A 27482-nucleotide genomic window follows, 5' to 3' on the forward strand; every position below is an offset into this window, starting at 1 on the left:
CCCATCACCAAGTCACCTTTTTTTTTGTCTGAGACTCTAAATCTCCTGTTTATGTATGATTTTTTAACTTTACCCCCACACTATCACCTAACTGCGGTAGCACTTATACTTTCCCCAGCACCCATGTTGTGTATGCGCAGGTGTGAGACACAATGAAAGACACAAGGTGTACAAACCTTTATTCAAGTTCCACCACCAGGAAGAATGGAAACACCCAAGTGGCCAGTGACAAGCAGTGCATTTCTTAAAGGGCAATGCTGCATGATCAAAGGGTGGAGGGGAGAGCAAGGGTTAAATCAAAATAGAGTTGGATGGGGAAATAAGACACTGCATTCCCTGTGGCACCCACCTTTCCTTGACCAGCTCGAGGGTGTTGGTGGATACCGTGTGCTTCCTCTTCAGAGACACCCGGGCTCTAACATAGCTTCGGAAGAGGTACAGGCAGTCAGCCCTAACAACCCCCTCCACGGCCCGTGCCTAGACCTGTTTATAGTCAATTCGGCCAGGCCCAGGAGCAGACCCACAAGGAGATCCTCTGACCTACTCACCCTTTAGTTACATGTGCATTATAGTTATACAGTCATAGAGACGTACAGCACGGAAACAAACCCTTCGGCCCAACCCGTCCATGCTGACCATAGAGTCATAGAGATGTACAGCAGGGAAACAGACCCTTCGGTCCAACCCGTCCATGCTGACCATAGAGTCATAGAGATGTACAGCACGGAAACAGACCCTTCGGTCCAACCCATCCACGCTGACCATAGAGTCATAGAGATGTACAGCACGGAAACAGACCCTTTGGTCCAACCCGTCCATGCTGACCAGATATCCCAACCCAATCTAGTCCCACCTGCCAGCACCTGGCCCATATCCCTCCAAACCCTTCCTATTCATATACCCATCCAAATGCCTCTTAAATGTTGCAATTGTACCAGCCTCCACCACTTCCTCTGGCAGCTCAATCCATAAACACACCACCACTTAACACTGGTCAGCTGGCTGGCCTTATTACACTCACTACAAATGATGAGGCAATCACTAGAGTACCCTATGGATTTAAAATGCAATCTCCTGCACCCTGGTGGAAAAAAACTATGGAGACAAAAATAAGGGGGTTGGGGGGGCTTAATAAAAAATGTATTTAAAATGTCCTTTCCTCAGAACACTTACACAGAAGCATAGATACTTGTAGGGATGAAGGAGGCTTCTTCCATGATAGTAGGTTAAATTCCTGATGAAGGGCTCTGGCCCGAAACGTCGAATTTCCTGTTCCTTGGATGCTGCCTAACCTGCTGTGCTTTAACCAGCAACACATTTTCAGTTCTTCAATGATAGATCAAGCTAGAGTGGCTGACGCTATAACAATTTAACCTGTTTTATGATTACTCAAGGAAAAGTCTATCAATCTCTCAAGACAAGGAACTGAAAGAAATAGTTAAGTTGAACCCATAGATAGCGAAGGGAACTTTCTCTGTTTTATTTGGGTACTGTGATGGCATTGAGGTGAGTGTAATTTTGTGTCTCAACATTTTTCAAATTGTGTTATATGTAAATAGTGTACTTTATCTCAATGTATTTGTGTAATCAACTTCTGTTTTATTGTTAAAACCAAATCTGTGGCATTGTGTGCCTCTGTTTCAGTGAAGGACCACCACATTAAGTAAGCAAAAAAGAACAGAAATGGTTTATCAAGGCAGATTGCAATCTGGGATCCAGTGGCAATATCAGCTGGGGTCATAAGATTTCCCACATCCATCCTATCCAGACCACATGGATGTTATAGAACAAACCAGACCCCCTCAAAATATTTTAAGGTAGCCTAGACCCTACCTTCCTGGTGCAATGCGACTGGTCAAATTATAAAGTTAAAAATAACACAACACCAGATTATAGTCCAACAGGTTTAATTGGAAGCACTAGCTTTCGGAGTGACGCTCCTTCATCAGATGACATCACCTGATGAAGGGGACTATAACCTGGTGTTGTGTGATTTTTAACTTTGTACACCCTAGTCCAACACCGGCATTTCCAAATCATGATCAAATTATAGGAAGGGTTTAGAGGGATATGGAACAAGTACTGGCAAATGGGACTAAATTAGTTTAGGATATCTGGCATGGACAAAAGGGTCTCTTTCTGTGCTGTACATCTCTATGATTATACTCTGTTAGCAAAACACAATTTATTTAAATACTATAGTTAAAATACAATCAAAGAAAAAGGAATTTAGAGTAACTTGACTCTATTGGAAAACCTAACAGAATAATTGATACAGTAACTATTAGTAATTAACTGTTCCAATGTTGTAACTTACCGTAAATGTACAGACATGCAAATTCAGACACAGATTCTCACATGTAGTTCTCCAACCCAGGAGAAAAAAAAAATCAACAAAAAGTTCTCAGAGAATAGCATCCAGGAGATATTCACTGAAGCTTCTGTTGAAATCCCAATGGCTTCTGCTTAAAGCTGAACCTAAAACCCAAAATATCCTAATCCGAGAGAGCTGGCCACACCCATTCAGGCCGTTAAAACAGAACCAAGGCCTCCTGAGCTGTTTATTCTAGTGGTTTTAGCAGATTGCTCTATACCTCTGCCTTACAACCTCTCTCCAAAAAGGCAGGACAAAATAACTTCTTAAAGTCACAGCATTGTCACAAAGAATCTTAGATACTGACATAACAGGCAGAGCAGGCTGAGGGACATAATGGTCTACTCCTGTTCCTAATTTCTTTGTTCTATGTTTGAGCGTGGACAGGCTGGATGACCAGAGAGTTAGACTGAATGTAGTCTACACGGGATTCTCTGTGAGAGGGGCGGCATTAAAGTTGGGGAGAGAGGGAGTGGGGGAAAGAGGGAGAGAGGGGCAGAGAGGGGGGAAAGGGGGGGGGAAGAGGGGGAGAGAGAGGGGGGAGAGGGAGGAGGGAAGGGAGAGAGGAGGGGGGAGGAGAGGGGGAGGGAGGGGGGGAGGAGGGGGTTGGAGGGGAGGGATAGGGGTGGAAGGGGGGAGAGAGGGTGAGGGAGAGAGGGGAAGGGAGAGGGGGGAAGGGGAGGGGGAAAAAGGGGGACAGAGAGAGGGGGAGGGTGGGGGAGAGGGGAGGGAGAGAGGGGGAGGGGGAGAGGGAAGGGAAAGAGAAAGGGGAAGGGAGAGAAAGGGGGAGGGAGGGAGATAGAGAGGGGGGTGAGGGAGGGGGAGGGAGGGAGAGAGAGGAGTGGGAGGGAGGGAGAGAGAGGGGGGTGAGGGAGGGAGAGAGGGGTGAGAGGGAGGGGGAGGGAGGGAGAGAGAGGAGTGGGAGGGAGGGGGAGGGAGGATGAGAGAGGGGGAGAGAGGGAGGGAGAGAGAGGGGGAGGGGGAGAGGGGGGACAGAGAGTGGGAGGGACAGAGAGAGAGAGAGGGGGGGACAGAGAGGGGGAGGGAGAGAGAGACGGGGAGGGAGGGAGAGAGAGGGGGAGGGAGAGAGAGATGGAGGGAGGGAGGAAGAGAGAGGGGGAGGGAGAGAGGGAGGGGGAGGGAGGGGGAGGGAGGGAGAGAGAGAGGAGGTGGGGAGAGAGGGAGAGAGAGAGAGGGGGGAGAGAGAGCTGGAGAGAGGGGGAGGGAGTGAGGGGGAGAGGGATGGGGAGGGGGTGAGAGGGAGGGGGAGAGGAAGGAGATGGTGAGAAGGAGGGGAGAGAGGGAGAGGAGGGGATGAGAGGGAGGGAGAGGGTGAGAGAGGGCGTGAGAGGGAGGGAGAGGGTGAGAGAGGGCGTGAGAGGGAGGAGGTGAGAGGGAGAGGGATGGAGAGAGGGAGTGATGGGGAGGGGGTGAGAGGGAGGGGAGAGAGGGAGGGAGAGGGTGAGAGGGAGGGCATGAGAGGGAGGGGGTGGGGGGGAGAGGGATGGAGAGAGGGAGTGATGGGGAGGGGGTGAGAGGGATGAGGAGAGAGGGAGGTGGAGGGAGGGAGGGGAAGAGGGATGGGGAGAGGGAGGGATGGGGAGGGAGGGGGAGAGGGGTAGAGTGAGAAGGAGGGGAGAGAGGGAGGGGGAGGGGATGGGGAGAGAGAGGGAGGGAGGGGGTGAGAGGGAGGGAGAGGGAGGAAGTGGGAGGGAGGCATGAGAGGGAGGGGTTTGGACGGAGAGGGAGGGAGGGAGGGGATGAGATGGATGGGGAGAGAGGGACGTGGAGAGGGAGAGGGGGGAGAGGGAGGGAGGGGGAGGGAGAGAGTGGGGGAAGGAAGGAGGGAGGGGGAAGGGGGAGGGAGAGAGGGAGGGAGGGAGCAGGAGGGAGAGGGAGAGTTAGAGGGTGGGAGAGAGAGGGGGTGGGAAGGAGAGAGAGGTGGAGGGAAGGAGGGGGAGTGAGAGAGCGAGGGAGGGAGGGGGAGAGAGAGTGGGGGGCCGAGAAGGGGAAGGGAGGGAGCGGGGGAGGGAGAGACCTGGAAAGGGAGAGGGGGGTGGGAGAGAGAGAGAGAGAGAGGAAGGAAGAGAGGAGGGAGGGGGAGGGAGAGAGAGAGCGGGAGGGGAAGGGAGAGAGAGAGAGGGAGAGGGGGGGAGGGAGGGAGGGGGAGAGGGATGGGGAGAGGGAGAGATGGGGAGAGGGAGGGGGTGAGAGGGAGGGGAGGGGGGAGGTGGTGAGAAGGAGGGGAGGGAGGGAGGGGGAGGGGATGGGGGAGAGGAGGAGAGAGAGAGAGGGGGGAGAGAGAGAGGAGGGAGAGAGAGGGGGGGAGGGGGAGGAGAGAGAGGGTGAGAGGGAGGTAGGAGGGAGGGGTGGGAGAGCGTGAGAGGGAGGAGGTAGGATGGAGGGAATGAGAGGGAGGAGGTGGGACAGAGGAGGTGAGGGGAGGAGGTGGGAAGGAGGGAGGGGATGAGAGGGATGGGGGAGAAAGGGAGGTGGAGAGGGAGAGAGAGAGGGAGGGAGAGAGGGGTGTAGGGAGGGGGGGAGAGAGAGAGTAGGGGAAGGAAGGAGGGAGGGGGAAGGGGGGAGAGAGAGATGTAAAGGAGGGAGAGGGAGGAAGAGAGAAGGAGGGAGGGGGGAGGGAGGGTGAGAGAGCGGGAAGGAGGGAGGGGGGAGGGAGGGAGAGAGAGGTGGAGGGAGGGGGGGAGAGAGAGAGTAGGGGAAGGAAGGAGGGAGGGGGAAGGGGGGAGAGAGAGATGTAAAGGAGGGAGAGGGAGGGAGAGAGAAGGAGGGAGGGGGGAGGGTGAGAGAGCGGGAAGGAGGGAGGGGGGAGGGAGGGAGAGAGAGGTGGAGGGAAGGAGGGGAGGGCGAGAGCAGGGGAGAGAGTGGGGGGGTGAGAGGGGCGCGAGAGGGGGGGGGGGAGGGAGAGAGAGGAAGGAAGAGAGAGAGAGGGGGAAGGAGGGAGGGAGAGAAAGTGGGGAGGGAGGGAGACAGAGAGGGAGGAGGGAGCGTGGGAGGCTGCAAGATTGAGGAAGCAGAGAGAGAAAGAGAGAGGCTACAAACAGGATTTGGACAGAAAGGGAGCCTACAGGAAAATAGGGGGAAGGAGGAGGAGGCTTAATGGGACAGGGACACATAACAGGGAACGAGTCTGCAAAAGACAGTGAACTGTTTTAAACTTATTAACAAAGGAGTTCACAGCTAACTAGCAGTCAGTAAAACTGGGAATCACCAAAGTAATGATATCTTTACAAATGAATAAGGAACCTCAAGCTTAAAGCTTCATGTGTTCAGGAGCTCCCGTGTGGGGGTGGGAATGTTTGTGTAGATTTAAATTTGAGATTGAAATTTGAAATGCAAGTTAATACCCATTAGATTAAAATCATTTAACACTGTGCATATGCAGTGGAAATGCCTTATCTATGAACTCATCACTGTGGAAGTTTTTTGATATGTTGGCATTTTTTTGTGGAAAAGTATGCATCAGCAATTTCTGAAAGAAAAATTGTTGCTAGTTAATGGAATATTCTGTTGTGATCAGATTTAAAATAGTTCTCTCTCCTTTGTAGCCGCACTCTTGCTCCCATGTCCTCTTGCGGCTTCTTCACTGTCCCCCTGACCCTGCAGACAACACACTGTAGTCTGGCTAAAAATCAGCCCGGTCTGTCTATCCCTTACCTCCTACCAATGCCATATTTCACTGTGCCAGACACTGAGTGCCCTACACGCTGACTAACTCCAGCCTGCAGACAAATGCCACAAAGCAGGGTGGTTAACAGTGAACATTCAACACTGACATGGCCAGAATCTACAAAGCATTTACTGTTGAGCAACACCACAATGGAATGCATTCCTCTTTTAGATTTCTGTTAGCTGCAGTGTGGAATGTGGAGCATGCATTTTCAAATAAAAGTCAATGGGATAAGATTGTGGAGGGCTCTGCACAATGTTTCTGAGCAGCCTGCCCCTTGACAGCAGCATAAATCTAACCTGCCTCCCTTGTTGTACCTCCCTCTGCCTTAAAAAATGTTTCAAAATTCACCACCTTTCAAGAGTATGTTTCGGTGATACAAGGCTTGATGTGTTTGCGTGTGGATTACTGTGTTCAGTCTTGGTCACTGTACTGCTGGAAGGATGCTAATGTGAAGCCCATATCCTTCACATTAGGGGAGTTTAGGGGAGGATGATCGTAGCACTGCTGCTTCACAGCGCCAAAATCTGGGTTCGATTCTACCCTCTGGTGACCATTTGTGTGGAGTTTGCACGTTCTCCCCGTGTCTGTGTGGGATTTCTCCGGGTGCTCCTGTTTCCTCCCACAATCCAAAGATGTGCAGGTTAGGTGGGTTAGCCATGGGGAATGTAAGGTTACAGGGTCAGGGTAGGAGGGTGGGTCTGGATGGGATGCGCTTCGGAGCGGTGGTATGGGCTCAATGGGCCTGCTTCCACACTTTAGGGATTCTATGAAATCCAAATTGCCTCCCTTGTGATGAACTATACTTTCCTAAAAGGACATTAAATCGGAATTTGATTGTAGCTGAGTTTGATGCAGAATGATTTTCTGTTGTCTCCTGCAGCTTTTTCAGTCTGATCTATTCCTTCCTGGTATTGCTGGATAATGTGCTCTACGCAGATTGAGGAGGGACCAAATCAGAATCTCCCAGACACTCTTCATTGATCTGTTTTCTGGTTGTCTGGTGTTAATCTCAGTGTCTGACTCATTGTGCTGTAGTGTTGTAAATTGGGTAAGGGACTGGGAGAAAGTGCATCAGCTTTTGTCTCTCCTTTCTAACAGGAGAGGTGACTCATGGGTGCCAATTTGTTCCAGGTGAAAGTTTATCAGTGTCAGGGAACCACAGAGAGAGAGAGCGCATTATCCATTCAGCAAGTTGATTATAATTTTTGTATATTGTGTTGCTTATATCGAGTGTATTACTGGTTGGAGTGCTGCTGAAGTTGCTGTCCTTCATACTATGACTGTTGTAGAGTAACACAGCACAGAATCAGACCCTTCAGTCTGACCAGTCTATGCCAATCATATTAGGAGAAAGTGAGGACTGCAGATGCTGGAGATTAGTCATTCCTGAAGAAGGGCTCATGCCCGAAACGTCGATTCTCCTGCTCCTTGGATGCTGCCTGACCTGCTGCGCTTTTCCAGCAATACATTTTCAGCTGTGCCAATCATATTCCCAAACTAGTCCCATTTGTCTGCACTTGGCCCATATCCCTCCAAATCTTTCCTATTCATGCGCTTATCTATGATTTTTAAATGTTGCAATCGTACCTGCGTCCACCACTTCCTCAGGAAGTTTATTCCACACAGGAACCATTCTCTGTGTAAACAAATTCCCCCATGTCTATTTTACATTTGTTTTCCTCTCAAGTGGTTAGCCCTGCTGCCTCACAGCGCCAGGCACCTGGGTTCGATTCCAGCCTCAGGTGACTGTCGATGTGGAATTTGCACATTCTCCCCGTGTCTGCGTGGGTTTCCTACCACAGTCCAAAGATGTGCAAGTCAGGTGAATTGGCTACGCTAAATTGCCCTTTAGTGTTAGGTGCATTGGTCAGGGGTCAGTATAGGGTAGGGAAATGGGTCGGTGTGGACTTGTTGGGCTGAAGGGCCTGTTTCCACACTGTAGGGATTCTAATTTAATCTAATCACCTTAAAAATCTACCTCCAAGTCTTGAAATCTTCCACCCTGGGGAAAAGACACCTGCCATTAAACCTAACTATGCCCCTCATTTTATAAACCTCGATCAGGTCACTCCCTCAAACGTCTTCACTCCAGTGAAAAACGTCCCAGCCTTTCTTGAAAACTCAAACCCTCCATTCCTGGCAAATCTCTTAGAGCCATAGAGATGTACAGCACGGAAACAGATCCTTCGGTCCAACCTGTCCACGCCAACCAGATATCCCAACCCAATCTAGACCCACCTGCCAGCACCCGGCCCATATCCCTCCAAACCCTTCCTATTCATATACCCATCCAAATGCCTCTCCAATGTTGCAATTGTTCCAGCCTCCACCACATCCTCTGGCAGCTCATTCCATACACGTACCACCCTCTGCATGAAAAAGTTCTCTTTTATATCTTTCCCCTCTCACCCTAAACCTATGCCCTCTAGTTCTGGACACCGCGATCCCAAGGAAAAGACTTTGTCTATTCCCCCTATCCATGCCCCTCAAGATTTTATAAACCTCTATAAGGTCACCCCTCAGCCTCTGACGCTCCAGAGAAAACAGCCCCAGCCTTTTCAAACTCTTCCTATAGCTCAGATCCTCCAACCCTGGCAACATCCTTGTAAATCTTTTCTGTACCCTTTCAAGTTTCACAACATCTTTCCGATAGGAAGGAGACCAGAATTGCATGCAATATTCCAACAGTGGCCTAACCAATGTCCTGTACAGCCGCGACATGATCTCCCAACTCTTGTACTCAATACTCTGACCAATAAAGGAAAGCAAACCAAATGCCTTCTTCACTATCCTATCTACCTGTGACTCCACTTTCAAGGAGCTATGAACCTGCACTCCAAGGTCTCTTTGTTCAGCAACACGTCCTAGGACCTTACCATTAAGTGTATAAGTCCTGCTAAGATTTGCTTTCTCAAAATGCAGCACCTCGCATTTATTTGAATTAAACTCCATCTGCCACTTCTCAGCCCATTGGCCCATATGGTCCAGATCTTGTTGCAATCTGAGGTAACCCTCTTCGCTGTCCACTACACCTCCAATTTTTGTGTAATCTGCAAACTTACTAACTGTACCTCTTATGCTCACATCCAAATCATTTATGTAAATGACAAAAAGTAGAGGGCCCAGCACCGATCCTTGTGGCACTCCACTGGTCACAGGCCTCCAGTCTGAAAAACAACCTTCCACCACCAGAAAGGGACTTGATTAATTTAGCATAACTCAGAATCTAGACTGTGGGAACAAGCCATCCCCCTATCCCCCAGAGATTGATAGATTCTTGATGTCTCGAGGAATTAAGGGCTACGGGGAGAATGCTGGTAAGTGGAGTTGAAATGCCCATCAGCCATGATTGAATGGCGGAGTGGACTCGATGGGCCAAATGACCTTACTTCCACTTCTATGTCTTATGGTCTTATCCTATAACCTTGCATTTCCCATGGCTAACCAACCCAACCTACATATCCTTTCTCCACCTCCCCCCCACCCCCCAAAGGAGTTGTCCACATCCATCAGAGTTTCATTTACTGTATCCGTTGCTCCCAATGTGATCTCCTCTACATTGGGGAGACAGGACACCTACTTGCAGAGCGCTTCAGAGAACATCTCCGGGACACCCGCACCAATCAACCCCACTGCCCTGTGGCTGAACACTTCAACTCCCCCGCTCACTCAGAGGACATGCAGGTCCTGGGCCTCCTCCATCACCACTCCCTAACCATTCAACAGCTGGAGGAAGAACGTCTTATGTTCTGCCTCAGGATCCTCCAACACCAGGGTATCAATGTGGATTTCACCAGTTTCCTCATTTCCCCTCCCCCCACCTTATCCCAATTCCAACCTTCCAGCTCAGCACCCCCCTCATGGCTTGTCCATCTTCCTTCCCACCCATCTGCTCCACCCTCCCCTCTGATCTATCACCTTTACCCCCCACCTTCATGCACTCAGCTACCTTCTTCCCCCCTCCCCACAGCTCCACCCCCACCTTCCCATTTATCTCCCAGCTCCTCCCCACATATCCCCATTTCTGATGAAGGGCTTTTGCCCAAAATGTCGATTTTCCTGCTCCTCGGACGCTGTCTGACCAGCTGTGCTTTTTTCCAGCACCACACCCTCAACTCTAATCTCCAGCATCTGAAGTCCTCACTTGTACTTGCAATTTAGCATGGCCAATCCACCCAACCTGCATGTCTTTGGACTGTGGGAGGAAACCGCAGCACCCAGCAGAAACTGACGCAGACACGGGGAGAACGTGCAAACTCCACGCAGTCACCTGAGGGTGTAATCGAACCCGGGTCCCTGGCGCTGGGGGGGCAGCAGTGCCAACTCACTGAGCCATCGTGCTGCCCTTCCACAGAAGTGTTCCAGTACAGAAGGCTAGTCAGTCCACACAACGCAATATTACACCTTTAATGCAGCAAACCATGCTGAGATGCTTCAAATGGTAAATAAAAACTTGCTCAGTCAGATTTTAAGCTGCATCCTTAAGTGGAAGAGAGAGAGAAATGATGAAAATTAAGGAGGGAATGGCACAGCATGAAGCCCAGGCAACTGATGGCACTTCAGAAATGGAATAATTAAAATCAGGGTCCTCCAGTGAGAAATATTGCAGTGCAGACTGGGGCTGGAGGAGATTAGAGATGGGAGGGGAAAGTATCACAGGAGTCTGAAAACAAGGAAGAGAATTTTGAAACCCAAGCACTGCTTAAGCAGGAATCAGAGAACACAGTGTGACAGTGAGCAGAATACAGCAGACAGCAGAGCTTCAGTGACCTCCAGTTTGCAGGGGCAGAGCATGGGGGAAACTGCCTGGGCTGTGTTGGAACAGGCAAGTCAGGAGGTTAAGGAAGACATCGAGGAGCTAGGGTTAGACAAGGTGACCACCTGACCCACTCAAAACTGACCATTTCCCAAGGACTCAGACAACACAGGGTTTCCTGCAACCTTTACTTTATTCAACATACTGCTTCCTCCTGGCAAATACAATCTTCAGGAAGTCACAAGCCTTCAAACACCACAATGCACATTGTCATTAAATATAATTCAGAATTCTAACATTTGAATAAATTTTTATTTGACAGTGACATTCTGATGGCAAACACACACAATTATAAAACTCTTTGTGCCTAAACTGAGCACCAGGTTGTCAAGTCTCCCCCCAACCATCTCAATCCAAACCCAAGATCAAAACTGACAGCATGGGGAGTCCGAAGGCCCCTTTGCCTGCAGATCACACTTGGCTTTGCAATTATGAGTGCGCCAAAAAAACAACACCAAACCACTCAGCTTGGCAGAAACAAGAGGAAATGCACTGCACACTACGTTGGCCACTGTTCCCTCACCGTTTGGAGAAACCACAAGTGTGCGTTCGTAACAACCAGAGCGCTTCCCTGGTGCGTTGGGAAATCTCAGGAGGGAAATGATCGTGCCATTTTCATAAGGGAAATGCTGTCTGACTTTCTAGAAGCTCTGAATGATTGTCACATTCCCCACTGGAGGAGGTCTCCCCTTGTAACATGGATGTTAACTATATCCAGAAGGATTATTAACAGTTGACAGGAGGATCTGAAGTTATTCAGCAAAAGGGAGGCGGTGACAAATTGCGGAGTGTTGGGCTGGTCCAGAACAGGTGTTGTTTTCACTTCCCGACACAACTGCCTGAATCGGTGACCTCCACCTGCCAGAGGGGTAACCGGGCATGAGGGAACACCATTACATGCAGGTCTCTCAATGCTGTTTTTTTAAGGGTCAAATCCCTGGGAAGCTCTACCAAAGAGAACTGAAGGTGCACTGATACCACACGGGCCACAGTAGTTCAAGTCGGTGGCTCTCCACTACCTACAGGTCTCAATGCTGTTTCTTTAATTCCTGGGAAGCTCTGTCAAACAGCACTGAAGGTAACACTGATACCACACGGACCGCAGCCGACAGGAGGGCAAGTAGGCTTGGGCAACAACATCACACAATCACGCAAATACCTTAAAGAGAATTGCTTCTCTTGAAACAGGCGTACACCTTACTCCATCCCAGATCAATGTTCTCCACCTGCTGACAGACACCTAGGTCATATTCCCCAAACATTCCAGCTGCTCCTATCATTATTCATTTTAGCAAATGCTCCAAGTATGGTGCAGTTTTCACTTCAGAGGGCAGAGTCACAAAACCGCCTCAGTACCGGAGGACACTCAGACATGGGGGCGCTGGGCTAAGCACAGGAACAAGGGACACAGAGTCAACTCCAATCCTATCTGCTTCATGATGGATACAAGACTCCTTGGGTCTTCCTTCTTCTTAACTGGCTTTTCCTAAGTGTACTGCAGTGACTGTTCTGTGAAAATAAAACTGCACGGATCGTATATATGTGTGTGTGTGTTTGGGAGGGTTGGTCTATGCAGAGGAGAGTTGTGTGTGTTGGGAGGTGTGGGGGCATATCCATGTGTTGAAGACTAAGTGATCACACATGGATGGACTTCACTGAGAAATGGTCTGGGAGGTTTCAATCACACGAACATTAGGTGAGGCTGTTGGGAATGTGTACAGACAGAAAACCAGGATTCCAGCAGGAAGGGCAGCTCAGATTTACAGTCGGACTGAAAACACAGCCCTCAATTTGTTGTAGTGGAGGGGACCTGGGGGAGGGGGTAATATAACCATAATAGAAAGCAGCAGAAGATCATGTATAAAAACAAAAACAGAAAGTGTTGGAGAAACTCAGCAGGTTTTGAGTCCAGGAACCAAACATTAATCCTCCTCAGATCCTGCAAGACTGGCTAAGTTTTTCAAGCATTTTCAGTTTTCACTTTAGATTTCTGCAGTATTTTGTTCTTACTGAATAGGACAATTAAGTGTTGAAAAGAGCAGCTGGATATTGGAAAGGGGAATAAACTGGAGGTGCTTTCTGCACGGACAAGTGGACACGGGTCAAATGACCGCTCAGTCCTGCAGGCATCATCGATTATCTTGCAATTTTAATCTCTCTGAATCGGGACAAGTTAAATTGCATTTTTGGAATCCGTACAAACGGGAGAACGCTCAAGATTGGGATCAATAGATTTTTCCGGATACAAAGTAAATCCAAGAATATGGGGAGGTGGAATGGAGATGGAAGATCAGCCACCATCTTAGTGAATGGCAGAGTAGGCTCGATGGACTGATGGGTCCATTTCTGATCCTATTTCTTATGTACCTGTCTCTTTGCTAGAGCTTTGTGTGTACAAGTTGGCTGCTGTATTTCTTACAACTGTGACTGCACTTCAAATTTTACCTTACTGGCTGTACAGGGCTTTTGGGACACATCTCCAGGTGCTGAAAGGTGCGATGGGAATCTCTCTCTTAGTGGATCACAGTTGCTCAACTGCACTGAAGAGGATGGAGTAAACGTACTGGTACGGTCCCAGATTATTGCATCTTCTGCAACCATTCCCACAAAAAGTGAGTTTGTCACTGGATCAAACGTTCTCCCAAGTCTGTCTTTCATGAATTGAGCTCTTTGGCCTTCTCCAACATCACTTTCCCAATGAGACACATAATTCTACACTGAAACCTGCAGGTGGTTTAAGCTTTCCAGTCTGTTCACCGGCCGAGAAAGCATAGAACCTCTGCCTCCCTATCAGATTTGCAATCGATGATAAACTGCTGGTCCAGAGAGATTCCGATTTTTGATGGTGAACACCCCAGGAACAGTCCCAGCAAAATTCAAACAGCGTTAAGTCAGCCAGGAGGGAAAGATGGACACGTGTGAAAAATCCAGATGCCAGCTGGGAGATGGGGAGACGTGCTTGTAGGGGGTTGACGTTGTCTGGTTAGGAGGGGGAAATCACAGGCCACAGCCTGACTGCCCCAGGGCTGAGTAAGTTGCACAAACATGCACACGAGTAACGATATGAAACTGGAAGCTAGTTTTGCCAATGTGCTTCTTGCCCTGTGTAAAGCCACGGTCAATCGTAATTAACATTGCGTTTACGTTTTGAGATCTCGCGGTTTTGCCTTTGGAACACCGCGGAGCAGGTTCTGATTGAGGGTGACTGCAAACAAAGGAGAATCTGGGGGATCGAGCAGCCAATCAGAGACCACAGACCATCTTTGCTTTCCCTCTGTTCATTAAGAAGCAGTTGAAAACAGTCAGTCATAGAACTGTTCACCTCTGGAAGTTGAAAGAAAAACTACAGCAGGTAAGGAATTTAAATTAATTTATTCTGCAGAGCCTAACTGATCTAGATATTAAGAACTTGATTGGAGACCATGTTTGTAAGGGCAGGCCATGTTGTTACTGTGTGCATGAGTGTGCAGGCATCACACACGTTTACCTCTCCGTACCAGGAGGACCCTGCACTCAGAGAGAACCCAAGTCAGCGAAGGCCCAGGGAAGGCGGGAGACTTGGTTCGGAGATGGTAGAGTTAGTGAGGAAGATTAAATTAAACCCTGATGCCCCACCCACCACGGGAGGGAATACTGTCCAAACCAGATGCATGGATGCTACATCATCCCCATCTGCAGTAGTGAGTTCGCATACGCCATTGGCTTAACATTCGGGTGAGGCTGGAAGAGAGAGAAACAGGGCATTACTCAGATAAAACATACTCCCCAGTATATCAGCCCCACATACACACCACCTCCTTGAGCTCACACTTTCCTGTTGAAATCATCCCTATGCAGTTTCTTATACTCAATTTGTTTCCATTAAATTAAAATGGTGCAATCTGGCACCCCCCTTTAGTGCTTTTGTACATGATTAAGCTGCACAAACCCAAGTTTGACGGTGCTTCTGAATCGACCACATCTCCTGTCTCTTGGTGCCATGAACTTGCCCCCCCCCATCCAGGCTGTCCCCTGCAAACATCGTTAGGTCCCTGAACCCCACTCCCCTCCTTGCCCACCCGACTGTCCACCTGTTCCTACTGCTGAACAGGCGCCCTTTCCCTGCCCTCAAGCCCAACTCCCCTGTCCCCGGTCAGCTCTAACACTCCACAACTCACACTAAGACAGCGTTTCCACTCTGAACTTACCACAGTTTTAAATTGATGGAAGATGGGCTTTAGATCAGAGCCCGTGAGGTGAATGTACGCTCCTTGGTTTCCCATCTGATCACTGAGACAGAAAGAGCAATCATTAAGACATGGATTCAGACACAGGCAATTGCAATGCAAAGGAAGAGGCAGCAAATGTGCACTGGTATGTACAGCACATACTGATAACTTGACGCAATGTTAAATCACAGGAGATTGCTCCGGGATAACAAGTTGTGGAAGGGAAGGGAGGAGATGGTGTTTAATCATGGCTCTAATAAATACAATTGATCAGAACAGAATAGAATCTCCAGAGTGAGGAAGCAGGCCGTTCAGCCCATTGAGTCCACATTGACCCTCAGTGGATCCCACACAGATCCAACCCCGCTACCCTATCCCTGTAACCCTGCATTTTCCATGGCTAATCCATATAGCCTGGATATCCCTGGACTCTATGGGTAATTTAGCATGGCCAATCCACCCTAACCTGTGGATCAGGTTTGATGAACTGGGTTTAGGGGATAAGACAATGGCGCCATGGTAGTGCCACTGGGCTGTAATGCAGAGGCCCAGGCCAATGCTCTAGGAGCACAGGTCCACCATGGCAAGTGGGAGAATTTAAAATTAAAGAATAAAAAAAAATTATAGTGACTGTGAAACTACCTTTGACTGCTGTAAAATAGAAATATCTGGCTCACTTATGTCCTTTAGGGAAGGAAATCTACTGTCCTCGTCCTGTTTGACGTAAGCGAGATTTCAGACCCACAATATGGTTGATTCAACGGCCAACTCATTAAAAGCCCAAAACCCTCTCACCAATACACCATAACTTATGTTAAGACAGCTTTTCCACTCTAAAGTTTTGAACTGATGGATGATAGGCTTTAGATTGGAGGCCCTGAGGTGAGTGTACGCTCCTTGGTTTCCGATCTGATCACTCACCTCGACTCAATGTGGTCAACTCTGATCTTGGTTCTAAGGTAACTAGGGGATGGACAACAATTGCTGACCTTGCACACTTTTCATAAATAAATTTGAAAAGAAAGCTACTCTTTTCATTCCCACAATGAGGAGCTGAAACCTGAACACAGGTTGAGGTGACTACTTGTAGTCAGGGACAACCATTTAACAGATGCTCTTAACCTAGATGGTAACAAGATGGCTTCTCGGTGCAAATAACATGACAAAATGGCTTCTCGGCTGCAGACTGACAATTCTGCTAAAGCCGCATAAAATGGCGTTTAAGTTACTGACTGCTAGTTCTGCTTTAGCTGCATAAGTGAGTAACCGCAGTCTGCTTCAATAGAAGTTGGCACACAATGCACCCTTTAAATCACAGAAATAACTCGACGAGATATGACATTACTAGCCATCCTTACTGACCTTCGGGTCAGGTGCAATGGCTCGGTTCGTGGGATAAGGGTGGCCTTAGTGTTGGAAAATTAAGTTGGTTCCCAGGAAATATCATTGGGCCAAGTAACTGCCAAATAAAGTAGGATCATGTATGGATTGGTAATTGCTTGAATGTACTATGCGATCATGGGCCTTCTTTAAGAAAAATATAAAAATGTCTTTGTTTTAATCATGTATGCAACTCCTCTGAGGAATGCAGAAGTGCTCAACTTGTGTATTCCCGGAAGCTCTGGGCCCGGCCGTATGAAGAAATCAAGAGTGAAGTCTTAAAGAACCAGACTGATTGGGTGTGCTTATTGACCGATCACGGAACCGAGAGCTTTCAAAGCACTGCTCCTTCAGCAGGTAAACTTCCCCACATGGCCCGTAGAGCTTGTGCCAGTTCTTTGAAGTTAGTTCAAATTCTGGCAGTCCTCCTTGTTCTTTCCCCACTACTCTGCCATCATCTTCCGTTCAAGTAACCTATCCAATTCCCTTTCGTTAGCTGCTCGATTCTGCTTCTACTGACATCTGAGGTAGCACATTCCCGATCACAGGTGACGTGAGAAATCCTATCTCCCCTCTCTGGTTCTGTTGTCAATGATCTTAAATCTGTATTTGCTGGTGACTAATCTTCTTGCCAATGCAAACATTTCTCCCCACCTTCTCTTTCAACACAGAGAAGGCAACGCAGTGGGGAGACCACAAGGCAGTGGGATTAGGTTTGAATTGTTCTAGCACAGAGCTGGGACTGACAAGACTGGCCAAATAGCCTTCGTTGTGATAGATTAACAATTTTTAAAGAACAAATTTAGACTCTATTTGAGCCAGTTTGCTCTTCCCTAATTACCCAGAGGACAGATTTTTTAAAAAAAAAGTGAGCGACACTACTGTGGGTCTGGAGTCACGTGTAGGCCGGACCAGGTGAGGATGGCAGTTTCCTTCCCTTAAAGGTCATCAGTGAACCAAATGGGTTTTTTCCAACAATTGGCTACCGATTCATGGTCATTATTAGACTATTAATTCCAGATTTTTATTTATTAAATTCGAATTTCACCTTCTGCTGTGGTGGGATTTGAACCCAGGTCCGCAGGACATTATCAGGGTCCCTCGATTAATTGTTTAAGGCAGTCATCGCTGTCCCATATTTATAACATGTTATTGTCGTTTGGGAATTTAGATTACAAAGCGGAATTAAAACGGAGTTATGGTTTTAGTTCTGTGAAGGTCTTTTTTAAAAAAAATGTCAGACAATCATTTGTCGAACAGTGAGTTTGAAACACCCTTTCCAAGCTAACGTCTGAATTTAGTTAAATGACTAGCAAACCAGCTGGAGAGATCAAGTTTTACAAAACTGAACTCATGATCGACAGAGGTAGATGGCCAGGGATCTTAGGCAGTTTGAGTTCAGAAGGAAATACCCATTCTAGCAGAAAGGCAGTTTAATACTTTGTGGAAACTGCAGGCCATGAGAACTCAAAATTAGTTTTAAACTGTCTTTACAGTTCAGTGAGAAAAACACAGCGGTTTAGTCCCATGTCTTGTGTGTCACAGGGATAGGTGGAGAGAACTACATTGAGCTGGTGGAAGGAAATGCTTGTGACCTCATCAGTCGAGTAAGAAGTCTCCAAGTGGAGATAGAAGCAATTGGGGCTGCAAACCTGTAAAGGATACTGCTGGGGAAAAAGGACTGACCCTTTCTTTTTGCTGTTGCTGGGAAGTTTCTGTTTAAATTTGTTCCAACACTTTTTTCCCCCACTTGCATTCTTTTGCGTAAAGTGCATTAGCAGTCTCATGTGAATATTATCAGTAACTGACAATACTAAACAAATTGCAAAATTAATACAAAAGATAAACTCTGTTGAGCCAGGAAACACTCTAGAAACTGACTCTCCCAGTATTACCATCAGCTGGAATCATAACTATAGAAAACTATGTTCTTTTGAATACTTACCAATAATTTGGCGCTGAAAACACAGTGATACATTTGCCGTTATGTGTAACCTCATAGCCGTCTGGTTTCACCTCATGGCTCCTGATGATATAATCCAGTTTATTCTCTTCCAGGAATCGGCTAGTGACATCTGGACCAAACTGGCAGCTGACGCCACGCTTGCTGACTGACCTCCCGTTCTAGAAAAGACAACAGAAATGGACACTTTCACTCAGGGCAATAACAAGAGCCATGAGTGACGGAGCATGCAGCACCAGTTTGGTGTCTGGGTTTTATTGGTGCAGCCAATTGAGAAAACTGTGTCTGGGGCAGCACCTCGGGAGACCTCAACTTGAGCCATCACCCCAGCTCAAGAACATGGCATAGAACGTGGAGTAGACCATTCGGCCCCTTAAGTAAGGTCCATCATTCGATATGATCATGGCTGATCTTGGGCATCAACGTCACTATCACATTTACTGTCCTTGATTTCTGAAGACCAATAATCTGTCTATCCAAGCTCCAAACATATTCAACCATGCAACATCCACAACATCTTGGTGGAGAACTTCACCACCTGTTTGAAGTAATTCTCCCCATTTCAATCCTGAATGATCAGCCCCCTTATCCCGAGACTGTTTAGATTTCTCACACAGCAGGGGGGGAAAAAGAAAAATCGCTGCCTATCCAATTAAACCTTTATGGATTCTCAAGTCCACTGCGATTGCCTCTTAGTCATCTGAGCTCCTGAGAACAGAGATCAAATTTAGCTAGCATCGCCAATCGATGCATCTCGTTTAGCAACATCAAATTGGGTGGATGTTGTGGGTGTCTCAATGGGTTAGAACATAAGAAATTAGAGGAGTAGGCCATTCAACCACAGGAACATTCAATGTGATCATGTCCGATACGACAATGGCCTCAATTTCAGCTCTTCACAGTCCCCAAACACCAAAAACAAAACCACATTATTGAATATCTTCAATGACTGAGCAGAAGTTTGAAATAGAGATCCCCTAACTTCACTATTCTCTCTGGCTGGTAATAAATAACCAAACTTGGTGTTCCACTTTAGGCTCTGTCCATTAAATGAGGTGACTCCACTAACTGCCCTTTCCAAATGTCGAGACACACAGAGCTCAAAGACAGCAGGCCACTTGCCAAGATAAAATCCCATCCATCTTCTTAATTTATGACCAAAGCTTTGACATCAGGGCACATCTGGGATCCCTAACCCCACATGTTCAGCAAAATATGGTCCAAGTTTTTAAAAGATAGGACACCACTCAGATCTGAAGGCAGTATGTCGGAATCTGAACTCTTACCTGAGGCTGTGGATCTGACCAGAGCAAATCACACATTGGACCTGTTGCAAAACACAGGAAATGAGAACAATTAAAGACAGAGCAGGGAAATAGACCCTTAGGTCCAACCCGTCCATGCTGACCAGATATCCTAACCTAATTCATTCCCATTTGCCAGCACTTGGCCAATATCCCTCTAAACCCTTCCTATTCATATACCCATCCAGATGCCTTCTAGATATTGCAATTGTACCAGCCTCCACCATTTCTTCTGGCAACTCATTCCATACACGCACCACCCTCTGCGTGAAAAAGTTGCACCTTAGGTCCCTTTTAAATTTTTCCCCTCTCACCCTAAATCCATGCCCTCTATTCTGGACTCACCCCACCCCAGGGAAAAGACCTTGTCTTGTTTAAAAATGTAGAGAAACAGTAATAAGGCAGATAATGGAAAGAGGAGGGAGAGGACAGCAGGGTGTAAAGGAGATAAATAGCAGGGGGAAAGACAGAAAACCAAGGGAAAGGAGGAATAAAACAAAACTCAGCTTGTTACATCCTTTCACGTGTAAAAATGTTGCTCAGTTTTATGGAATATAGAAGCCTAATTTGCAACTGAGACAAGTGTGTATGACTGGTAAAGTATACCTGAGCGAGTGAACTGTGTCTGACATGATCAGGTGCGTTATTCAGTATACAATATTCAAGGGCTTAAATTTACCTCAAAACGGCAATGAGAATGTTTTATATTTTTATGTTTAATCTTCTTGAAAAACAAACATAGTTATTAGAAACTGGTCAGCTTAATAAACAAAACTGAAATTACTTTTGTGCTGCACACCCAAACAAATTAAGGAGTTGTCAGGGATTCCCATTAGATTCTGACCCAGATAGATCACCTGGTCACGGGCACACACCATCAATCATGGACTGATCACGTGTAGGTTACAACTTCATACCTGAATCTGGCGGCTGTCGGTTCCGATCAATCTTCTTGATGTCTTCCAGGGTTATACCATCCTCGCTGAAGAGTCCTCCATGCATTATCTATTATACGGTGAATGGAATAATTTAGAACCAGAGGCAAGCTAACTGGAACAGACAGGATTCTGACCGGGCTTGACAGGGTAGAAGCCAAGAGATTGGTCACACTGGTCTCAGAATCAAAAACATGGGACCAAGATAAGGGGCCGATCATTTCAGACTGAGATGAGGAGAAACCATTTCACGTGAATAACTGTGAATTCTCTACCCCAGGAAGTCATACTTGCTTAATTGTTTAAGACTGGGATGGGCTGGTTTTCTGAGATCAGGGTACAATGTTCCCTCTAAGTGGTATGACTCCTGCGACAACCAAACAGGCAGACAGGCGTGTTGATGCATAGCTTCAACTTCTGGAAGCTGCTGCTGTACGCGGATCTTAAAGATCCCCACAACAGCAAGAACATTCAGATGGAATGGTGTCTGGGTGTCCTTGTGTGTGAATCACAAAAGGTTATGGGCAGGTACAGGCAAACAATTAGGAAAGCTGCTGGAGGGGGTACAATGACAATGTCTGCTGGGTACACGAATAGGATAAGATTTACAGGGATATGGGCCAAATGCTGGTAAATGGGACTCGGTCAGATTAGAGTACGTGGTCGGTGCGGACAAGTTGGACAAAAGGGCCTGTTTCTGTGCTGCATGACTGAGTCTAATGGATTGCAAAAGTAGGAGGTCATGTTTGTGCTACATTGGGCACTGGCAAGACCACATGTGGCAGACTACACACTGTATCGAACACCTTATTTGAGGAAAGGGATGTGATGGAAGCAGTTTAGAGCAGCCTTACTGGACTAAGGTGTATTGTCTAATGAGGACAAGGTTGGAATAGACTAGATTTGTCCATCAGGGGCTGTTTCTGCTGATTATAGATCTGGTTAAAACAGTGGAAAGTGAAGAAATGAATGGGTGGAGGTCAGTGAGGGGGGAGCGCATGGGTGACATCAGTCAGCATCCCACTGGTATGAAATCTGACTGGTCCATAGTGATAATACATCAGCCCAGCCATGTGGTAGTTCTGCCCCTCAGAGACAGCAAGTCCAGCCCCAGACAACTGCTCGGTAGTCCCAGCAAGGCCAGGACACAGTGGTGACCACTGTGGAACTACAGCAAATTCCACCTGAAGACAAGGTGTCGCCCGGATTTTGGGGATGGAGTTGGTGGGAGATTCCAACAAAGGGTGTGGAGTCATTATGTTAGACAGGCTGGGCTGGGGAATGGGAGGGAGGTGATGGATGCTGGGTAGTACACTCTCCAACCCAGGGGTTTACCCCATCTACTTGATCGATAACACACTCTGCTGAGGTGCCCTATCACCTTTCTTCTGCCTTATCCTACCAGCTCAGAAATTGGTTAGGAGGCAGCATTTTGGCCACTTTCCACCCCCCCCTCACCCCATTCCAACCTTCAAATATACTGGCAGGAAGAGTCATAATATCACCCCATGCCATCAGCATCCAATGGAATAGAAAGGTGTCCACTCACCAATACTTTACTGTTAATGCACTGAGCCAAAGGCAGCCACTGGAAGACCTCACTGAAGAGCTCAAACATCTGTGATGTGTATTTGGCTTTCACCTCACCCTCAAAGCCATACATTTGGTTCATGTTGTCTGTTTCGTGGTTACCTGCAAGAGTGGAGAGAGAACAAACTCTACCCTGTGATCTAGGAATGTCCTTGTTATGGTCATCAACTTAGGTTTCAAAAGCCCTTTGGCCAGCTCTCAAAATTTACCTGCAGCCTGTCACTGACCCCACGCAGTGCAGAGTGCACTGGGGCACAACCAAGGGCAACACCCATCCAACTGGACCCGATATTTCCAGGTCACACAGGGTCAAGGGAGAATGAAAGAAAGTCAGGCAGCCTTCACTCCAGCCCACAATCTTACCTCAGTCACCAGTGCAGACCCCCAGATCCTTTACTGATCTGGTGCAGAGACAGTTGGGCTCTCAGCTGCCAAACTAGCTCAAGGCCAAACTGCAGAAAATCTAGATTTGCAGAGACTTTTGTAGCTGCCTTAACAGCCATCAGATACCACAAACAGCTGTACAGCCAGGACAGTGTGGTCAGCGTTGCTGAGGAAACCAATATGTGTGCACACCAAGCCCCCACAAACATGCCTAGATAAACCTGAAAAGAAAACAGGAAGAGTTGGAGCAGCAGAGATCTGTCAGCATCTGTGGAGAGAAAAGGTTCTGAAGAAAAGTCATCCTAGACTCTAAACATTAACTCTGTTTCTCTGCCTACAGGTGCTGCCAGACCTGCGGAGTCTCTTCTGTCCCGTTTTATTTCAGATTTCCAGCATCTGCAGGATTACATTTTCACCAGATCACCGGTTTTGTGATGTTGATTTTATGATAACAATCAGCCAAGACATCAGGGAGAACTCTGCAAAACAGTGACAATGAGATCTTTGGGGTTCACCCGAGATGGCAGATGGGTTCATGTCTCATCCAAAAGAGGACCCCACTGACAGCTCAATACTCCCTCAGCACTGCATTGAGGTGTCAGCCTTGATTTTAGTGCTCCAGTCCCCAGGTGGGGATTTGACCTAACATCCATGCGACTCAGAGATGAAAGAGCGACCACTCAGTCAAAGCTGACAATAAAAGGCATCGTATGGCTGCAAGGGCAAGGTACCAACAGGACAGGAATACAGTCCTTGTGGCAAAACATTCTGGTGGAGAGAGAACAGGTGAAGAAAGGTAGGGTAGAGACGGTAGGGGGATAAAGAAAAGGCAGCAAAAAAAGTAGAACGGATGAAATGACCTCTGCTCAGTGGATGCTCCTTTCTTACTTTCAAAAGCTTATTATCTGAATTTATTCTCAACTAATTGTGCGCTGTCTACTCCTCCTTTTGCAACCCCCCCCCCCCCCCCATTTTTGCTCACTTTTGTGCTATTTGCATTTTTCTCCCTAGTTCCTCTGTGTCAGTTCGTCTAATGGGATTAGATTTCATCATGCTAGTCTTGGTGCCAACTGTGAGTCAGTAACTTAATGCCAAAACACAACTGAACACTACCTCAATGTACATCAGCTCATGTGGTAGCACTTGTACACAGGTTTAGGATTCCAGTATAGCCCCTCCCTTCCCAACTTTCACAGACTTGAGCACATCATCTAGGCTGACCTGCCCGTGCAAGTATGAAGGGGTGCAGCACAGTTGCACAGCAGACAAACTGAGGTGGCTTCTGTCCTCGAATGAACATAAAATCTCCTGTAGCACCCACTTGGAAGATCAGGTGAGTTTTCCCGTGTCCCAGGCCAATGGTTACTATGGATCAGTGTTGCAATGGATTGGTTAAACTACCAGCCTCCTGTCAGTGTTTAATCAGTGCTTCTCAGCTCATCTAATTTCATAACTACATACTATTTTGTCTCCTCTCATCCCTTCTCTCTGCCCTAACTTGAAATACTCCTGTTCAGTGTTTAGCTTCTGTTTCAAACACCCAGTGCGTGGGGCAGTAAACACTATGAAATATAAACAGGTACCAGCTGCCAACATTTAAGCTCTGCTCCCTCAACAAACTTATCCGCCAAGTCCCCTCTTATTTCTAGTTACCGCCCTTCCTTGGGGACTACAATTTTCCTTCGCTCCACTTAATTTCTCTGATCTGCCACCACTTTCAGTTAACTCCCGTGCTTGCCAATTTTCTGGCTGCTACTCTCTGTTTTTGAAGTGGGAAGGGATTCTTTTCTGGCAGAAAGTGAGGACTGCAGATGCTGGAGATCAGAGTCGAGAGTGTGGTGCTGGAAAAGCACAGCAGGATCAGGCAGCATCTGAGGATTTGTGGGTCCACAGGCCTCATTCCTGATGAAGAGATTATACTCCAAATGTCGACTCTCCTGCTCCTCGGATGCTGCCTGTGCTTACCGGCCATGCTTTTCCAGCACCACACACTCGACAGGGATTTTTTTTTGCCTCTTATGGACCAGGACTGCTGCCCGTCCCAATAGCTGGTCAGAATCTTCCTCACTTATAGAATCAAGAAGCAGTCAGGAGGCAGCCAGTCATTCATTGTCTGTGCAGGCCTTCTACAAGGGAGTAACTAAATCTCACTGTCTCTGCAAATTTCTTCCCTTCAGATAATTACCAAATTTTCTTGATGTATCCCTGGTTACATGGGATATCTTTTAGAGGAAGGTTCCAGGGCTCAGGGAGTTGGAGTGAAAGGGAAACTGTCCCCTGAACAAGAAAAAAAACCCACCCATTTAAGATCAAAGGGGCAAGACATACCTTCAAAGAAAAACTGATGAACTTGATGGCTCACTGAGTGTGGGCGTTTGGTGTGCACAAACTGGTTGTGTTTCCTATGGCACAACAGCGACTACATTTAGGAAGTATTCCATGTGCTGTAACGGGCTTTGGGATATCCTGAAGTTATAAAAGATCGCACAGCAATGCTGGTTTTGGGGCAGGGCAAATTATGCAGTAGATTATTAACCCAGAGGGCCAGGCTATTCCTCTTACAGACATGGGTCAAACCCCACCATGCCAGTTGGTAAAATTAAGATTAAGTACTAAGGTCTGGAATACAAACATCATGGTGACCACGACAACCAATAGTGATGGGAGTTTAAAAAAAAACACCTGGTTCAATAATGCCCTATAGGAACAAAAATCTACCATTCTTACCTGGGCTGGCCTACATGTGACTCCAGACTCTCAGCAATGCAGTTGACTTGCAAGTACCCTCTGCCGTGGCCATTCAGTTCAAGGGCAATTAGGGATGGGCAATAAATGTACATCCCGTGAAAGAGTAAAACAAACAGTTCTTACAAAAGTATCACAGGGAATATAAATCTTACCTCTGAGAACGTGGAAGTGATTTGGCAAAAGCAGCTTAAACCCAAACAGGACTAATATAACCTCCACAGAAAACGACCCTCGGTCTACAAAATCTCCATTAAATAACTGAACAGCACGCAGATTAAGGAGGAAGAACTGAATTAGCAACAGAGAACATCAGACATCAAATAACACAAAGGCAGGGAGCAGCAACAAATATTGTGAGAAATTCTGTGAATGCACACTCGCGCCTCCAGTCCCCCAAACTGTTTTATATTCGTGATATTTCTAGTAGAAATCCTGTAATATACACTACACATGGGAAAGACGATCCTGGATCCCATCACAGCAATTGCTGAGTATTTGCTGCTTTGTTGGGTAGCTTTTACAAAGGTACAGAGGCCCAAGGTCTGAACTGAGATTGAGCTGTCACTCTGTTGTCCTCTTCTGCTTATGAGAAGATTTGGAATTTGGACAAACAATATATTGTTGCACCAGAGCCATCGAAATCCATTCTCTGAAAGAAATGGTTCTGTAAGGCTTAAAAGACAGTAACAGCACAATACATCCTGAGGAAGTTAAACTGGATCCAGTGTTAGATATCCAGGTCTCTTTAAGGGACAACAAAAAAATTAATTAACTCGCTCAGACTTTTATTGCACACCCCTGGAGCAGGCTGGATGCGAAGCCAGGCTTCCTGGATCAGAGGCAGGGGCACTATCATTGTTTCATAAAGGCCCACTGAAGGATCAATAAAACATCTATTTTCTAATCAGCGTGTGCAGAGATGTTATTACACACGCCTGCAGCAGGTGGGACTTGAACTTGGCCTCCTAGTCCGGGGTAGGGACATTGCCACTGCACCCATAAGGGTCAATGACAAAACTATTTTTCTCATCAACCTGCTCAGAGATGTATTACACACCTCTGGGACTGGTGGGACTTGAACGTGGGCCTCCCAGTCCACTGGCAGGGACACTACCACTATGCTAGTAGAGGGCCCCTTGTCTCTCTCTAAATTTTTAAAAATGTTATCTCTTTGTCTAATCAAGCTGCTCAGTGATATAACCACACACCTCTGTAGCTGGCGGGACATGAACTCCGCCTTCTGTGCTACAAGAGAACCACTACAGGGGGCAACAAAGAACAGCTCCAGAGCTGACTGAGCACAGGTGATGTTTGTTGGATTTCTCACAGTGCAGTCTTCCTACCTCTGAGCCACTAGTATCCCGGTTCAAGTCTAACCTGCTCCAAAGCTATGTCATACATGTCTGAGCAGGATACTGAAGAACATGTACAGCAATGTTGGCCAGGGAAACAGTTCAGAAAGGAAAAATGGAAACTGGCGTTTGTGCGAAACTATAGGCTTACACTAAAATCCTTGTAAATCCCTGAAACTCTATGGTGCCTAATTCAATTTGTGGACGTCGGCTTGTTAAAACCTGGAATTGGACCAGCCAGATAAACAATGGGCTAAAACAGCATGTCAGAGGCTGAGAATTCTACACTCAAGTAACTCCCCTTCTGAATTCCAAAAGGCTGCCTCTCCTCTCCTGGTCTCAATCAAGACTGTGTTGGAGTACTCCCACTTGCTCAGGAGAGTACAGCCCTGACAACATCTAAGTAGCACAGCCACCAACCAGGAGCCCACTTGAGTGGCATCCCATTCAACACTTTAAATGTTCACACCCTCCACAGTGATAGCAATGTGTACCATTTACAAGATGCACCACAGTGACTCATCAAAGCATCTTGGGACAGCACCCACCAGAACATAGGGAGCAGATGAGTAGGAACACCACTACCACCTGCTCAGAACCAGGCACCATTCTGACCTAGAATGATATCACCATCGGTTCAGTAACATTGGAACATAAACCCTCCTCCAGAACAGCATCATGGATGCCTCTAGATCCCAAGGATTGCAGTGATTCAGGAAGATAGTTCAGCTTCAAGT

At 47.3% G+C, this 27482-nt stretch overlaps 1 protein-coding gene across 1 annotated transcript in view; it reads right to left on the bottom strand.

Annotated features, from left to right (window-relative positions):
- Positions 1-10995: 10995 nt before the first annotated feature.
- Positions 10996-27482, bottom strand: part of ppp5c (protein phosphatase 5, catalytic subunit) — a 54021-nt gene continuing 37534 nt past the window's right edge. The window contains exons 7-13 of the mRNA XM_060856078.1: positions 25546-25651; positions 22221-22363; positions 20654-20741; positions 19719-19759; positions 18415-18593; positions 15069-15150; positions 10996-14601 (exon numbers count right to left, since the gene is read on the bottom strand). Of these exons, the coding sequence (XP_060712061.1) occupies positions 14539-14601; positions 15069-15150; positions 18415-18593; positions 19719-19759; positions 20654-20741; positions 22221-22363; positions 25546-25651 (702 nt within the window). The 3' untranslated portion in view covers positions 10996-14538. The remainder of the gene's footprint in view (positions 14602-15068; positions 15151-18414; positions 18594-19718; positions 19760-20653; positions 20742-22220; positions 22364-25545; positions 25652-27482) is intronic.

The sequence above is a fragment of the Hemiscyllium ocellatum genome, chromosome 47 (genome assembly GCF_020745735.1).
Source record: "Hemiscyllium ocellatum isolate sHemOce1 chromosome 47, sHemOce1.pat.X.cur, whole genome shotgun sequence".
Lineage (NCBI taxonomy): Eukaryota > Metazoa > Chordata > Chondrichthyes > Orectolobiformes > Hemiscylliidae > Hemiscyllium > Hemiscyllium ocellatum.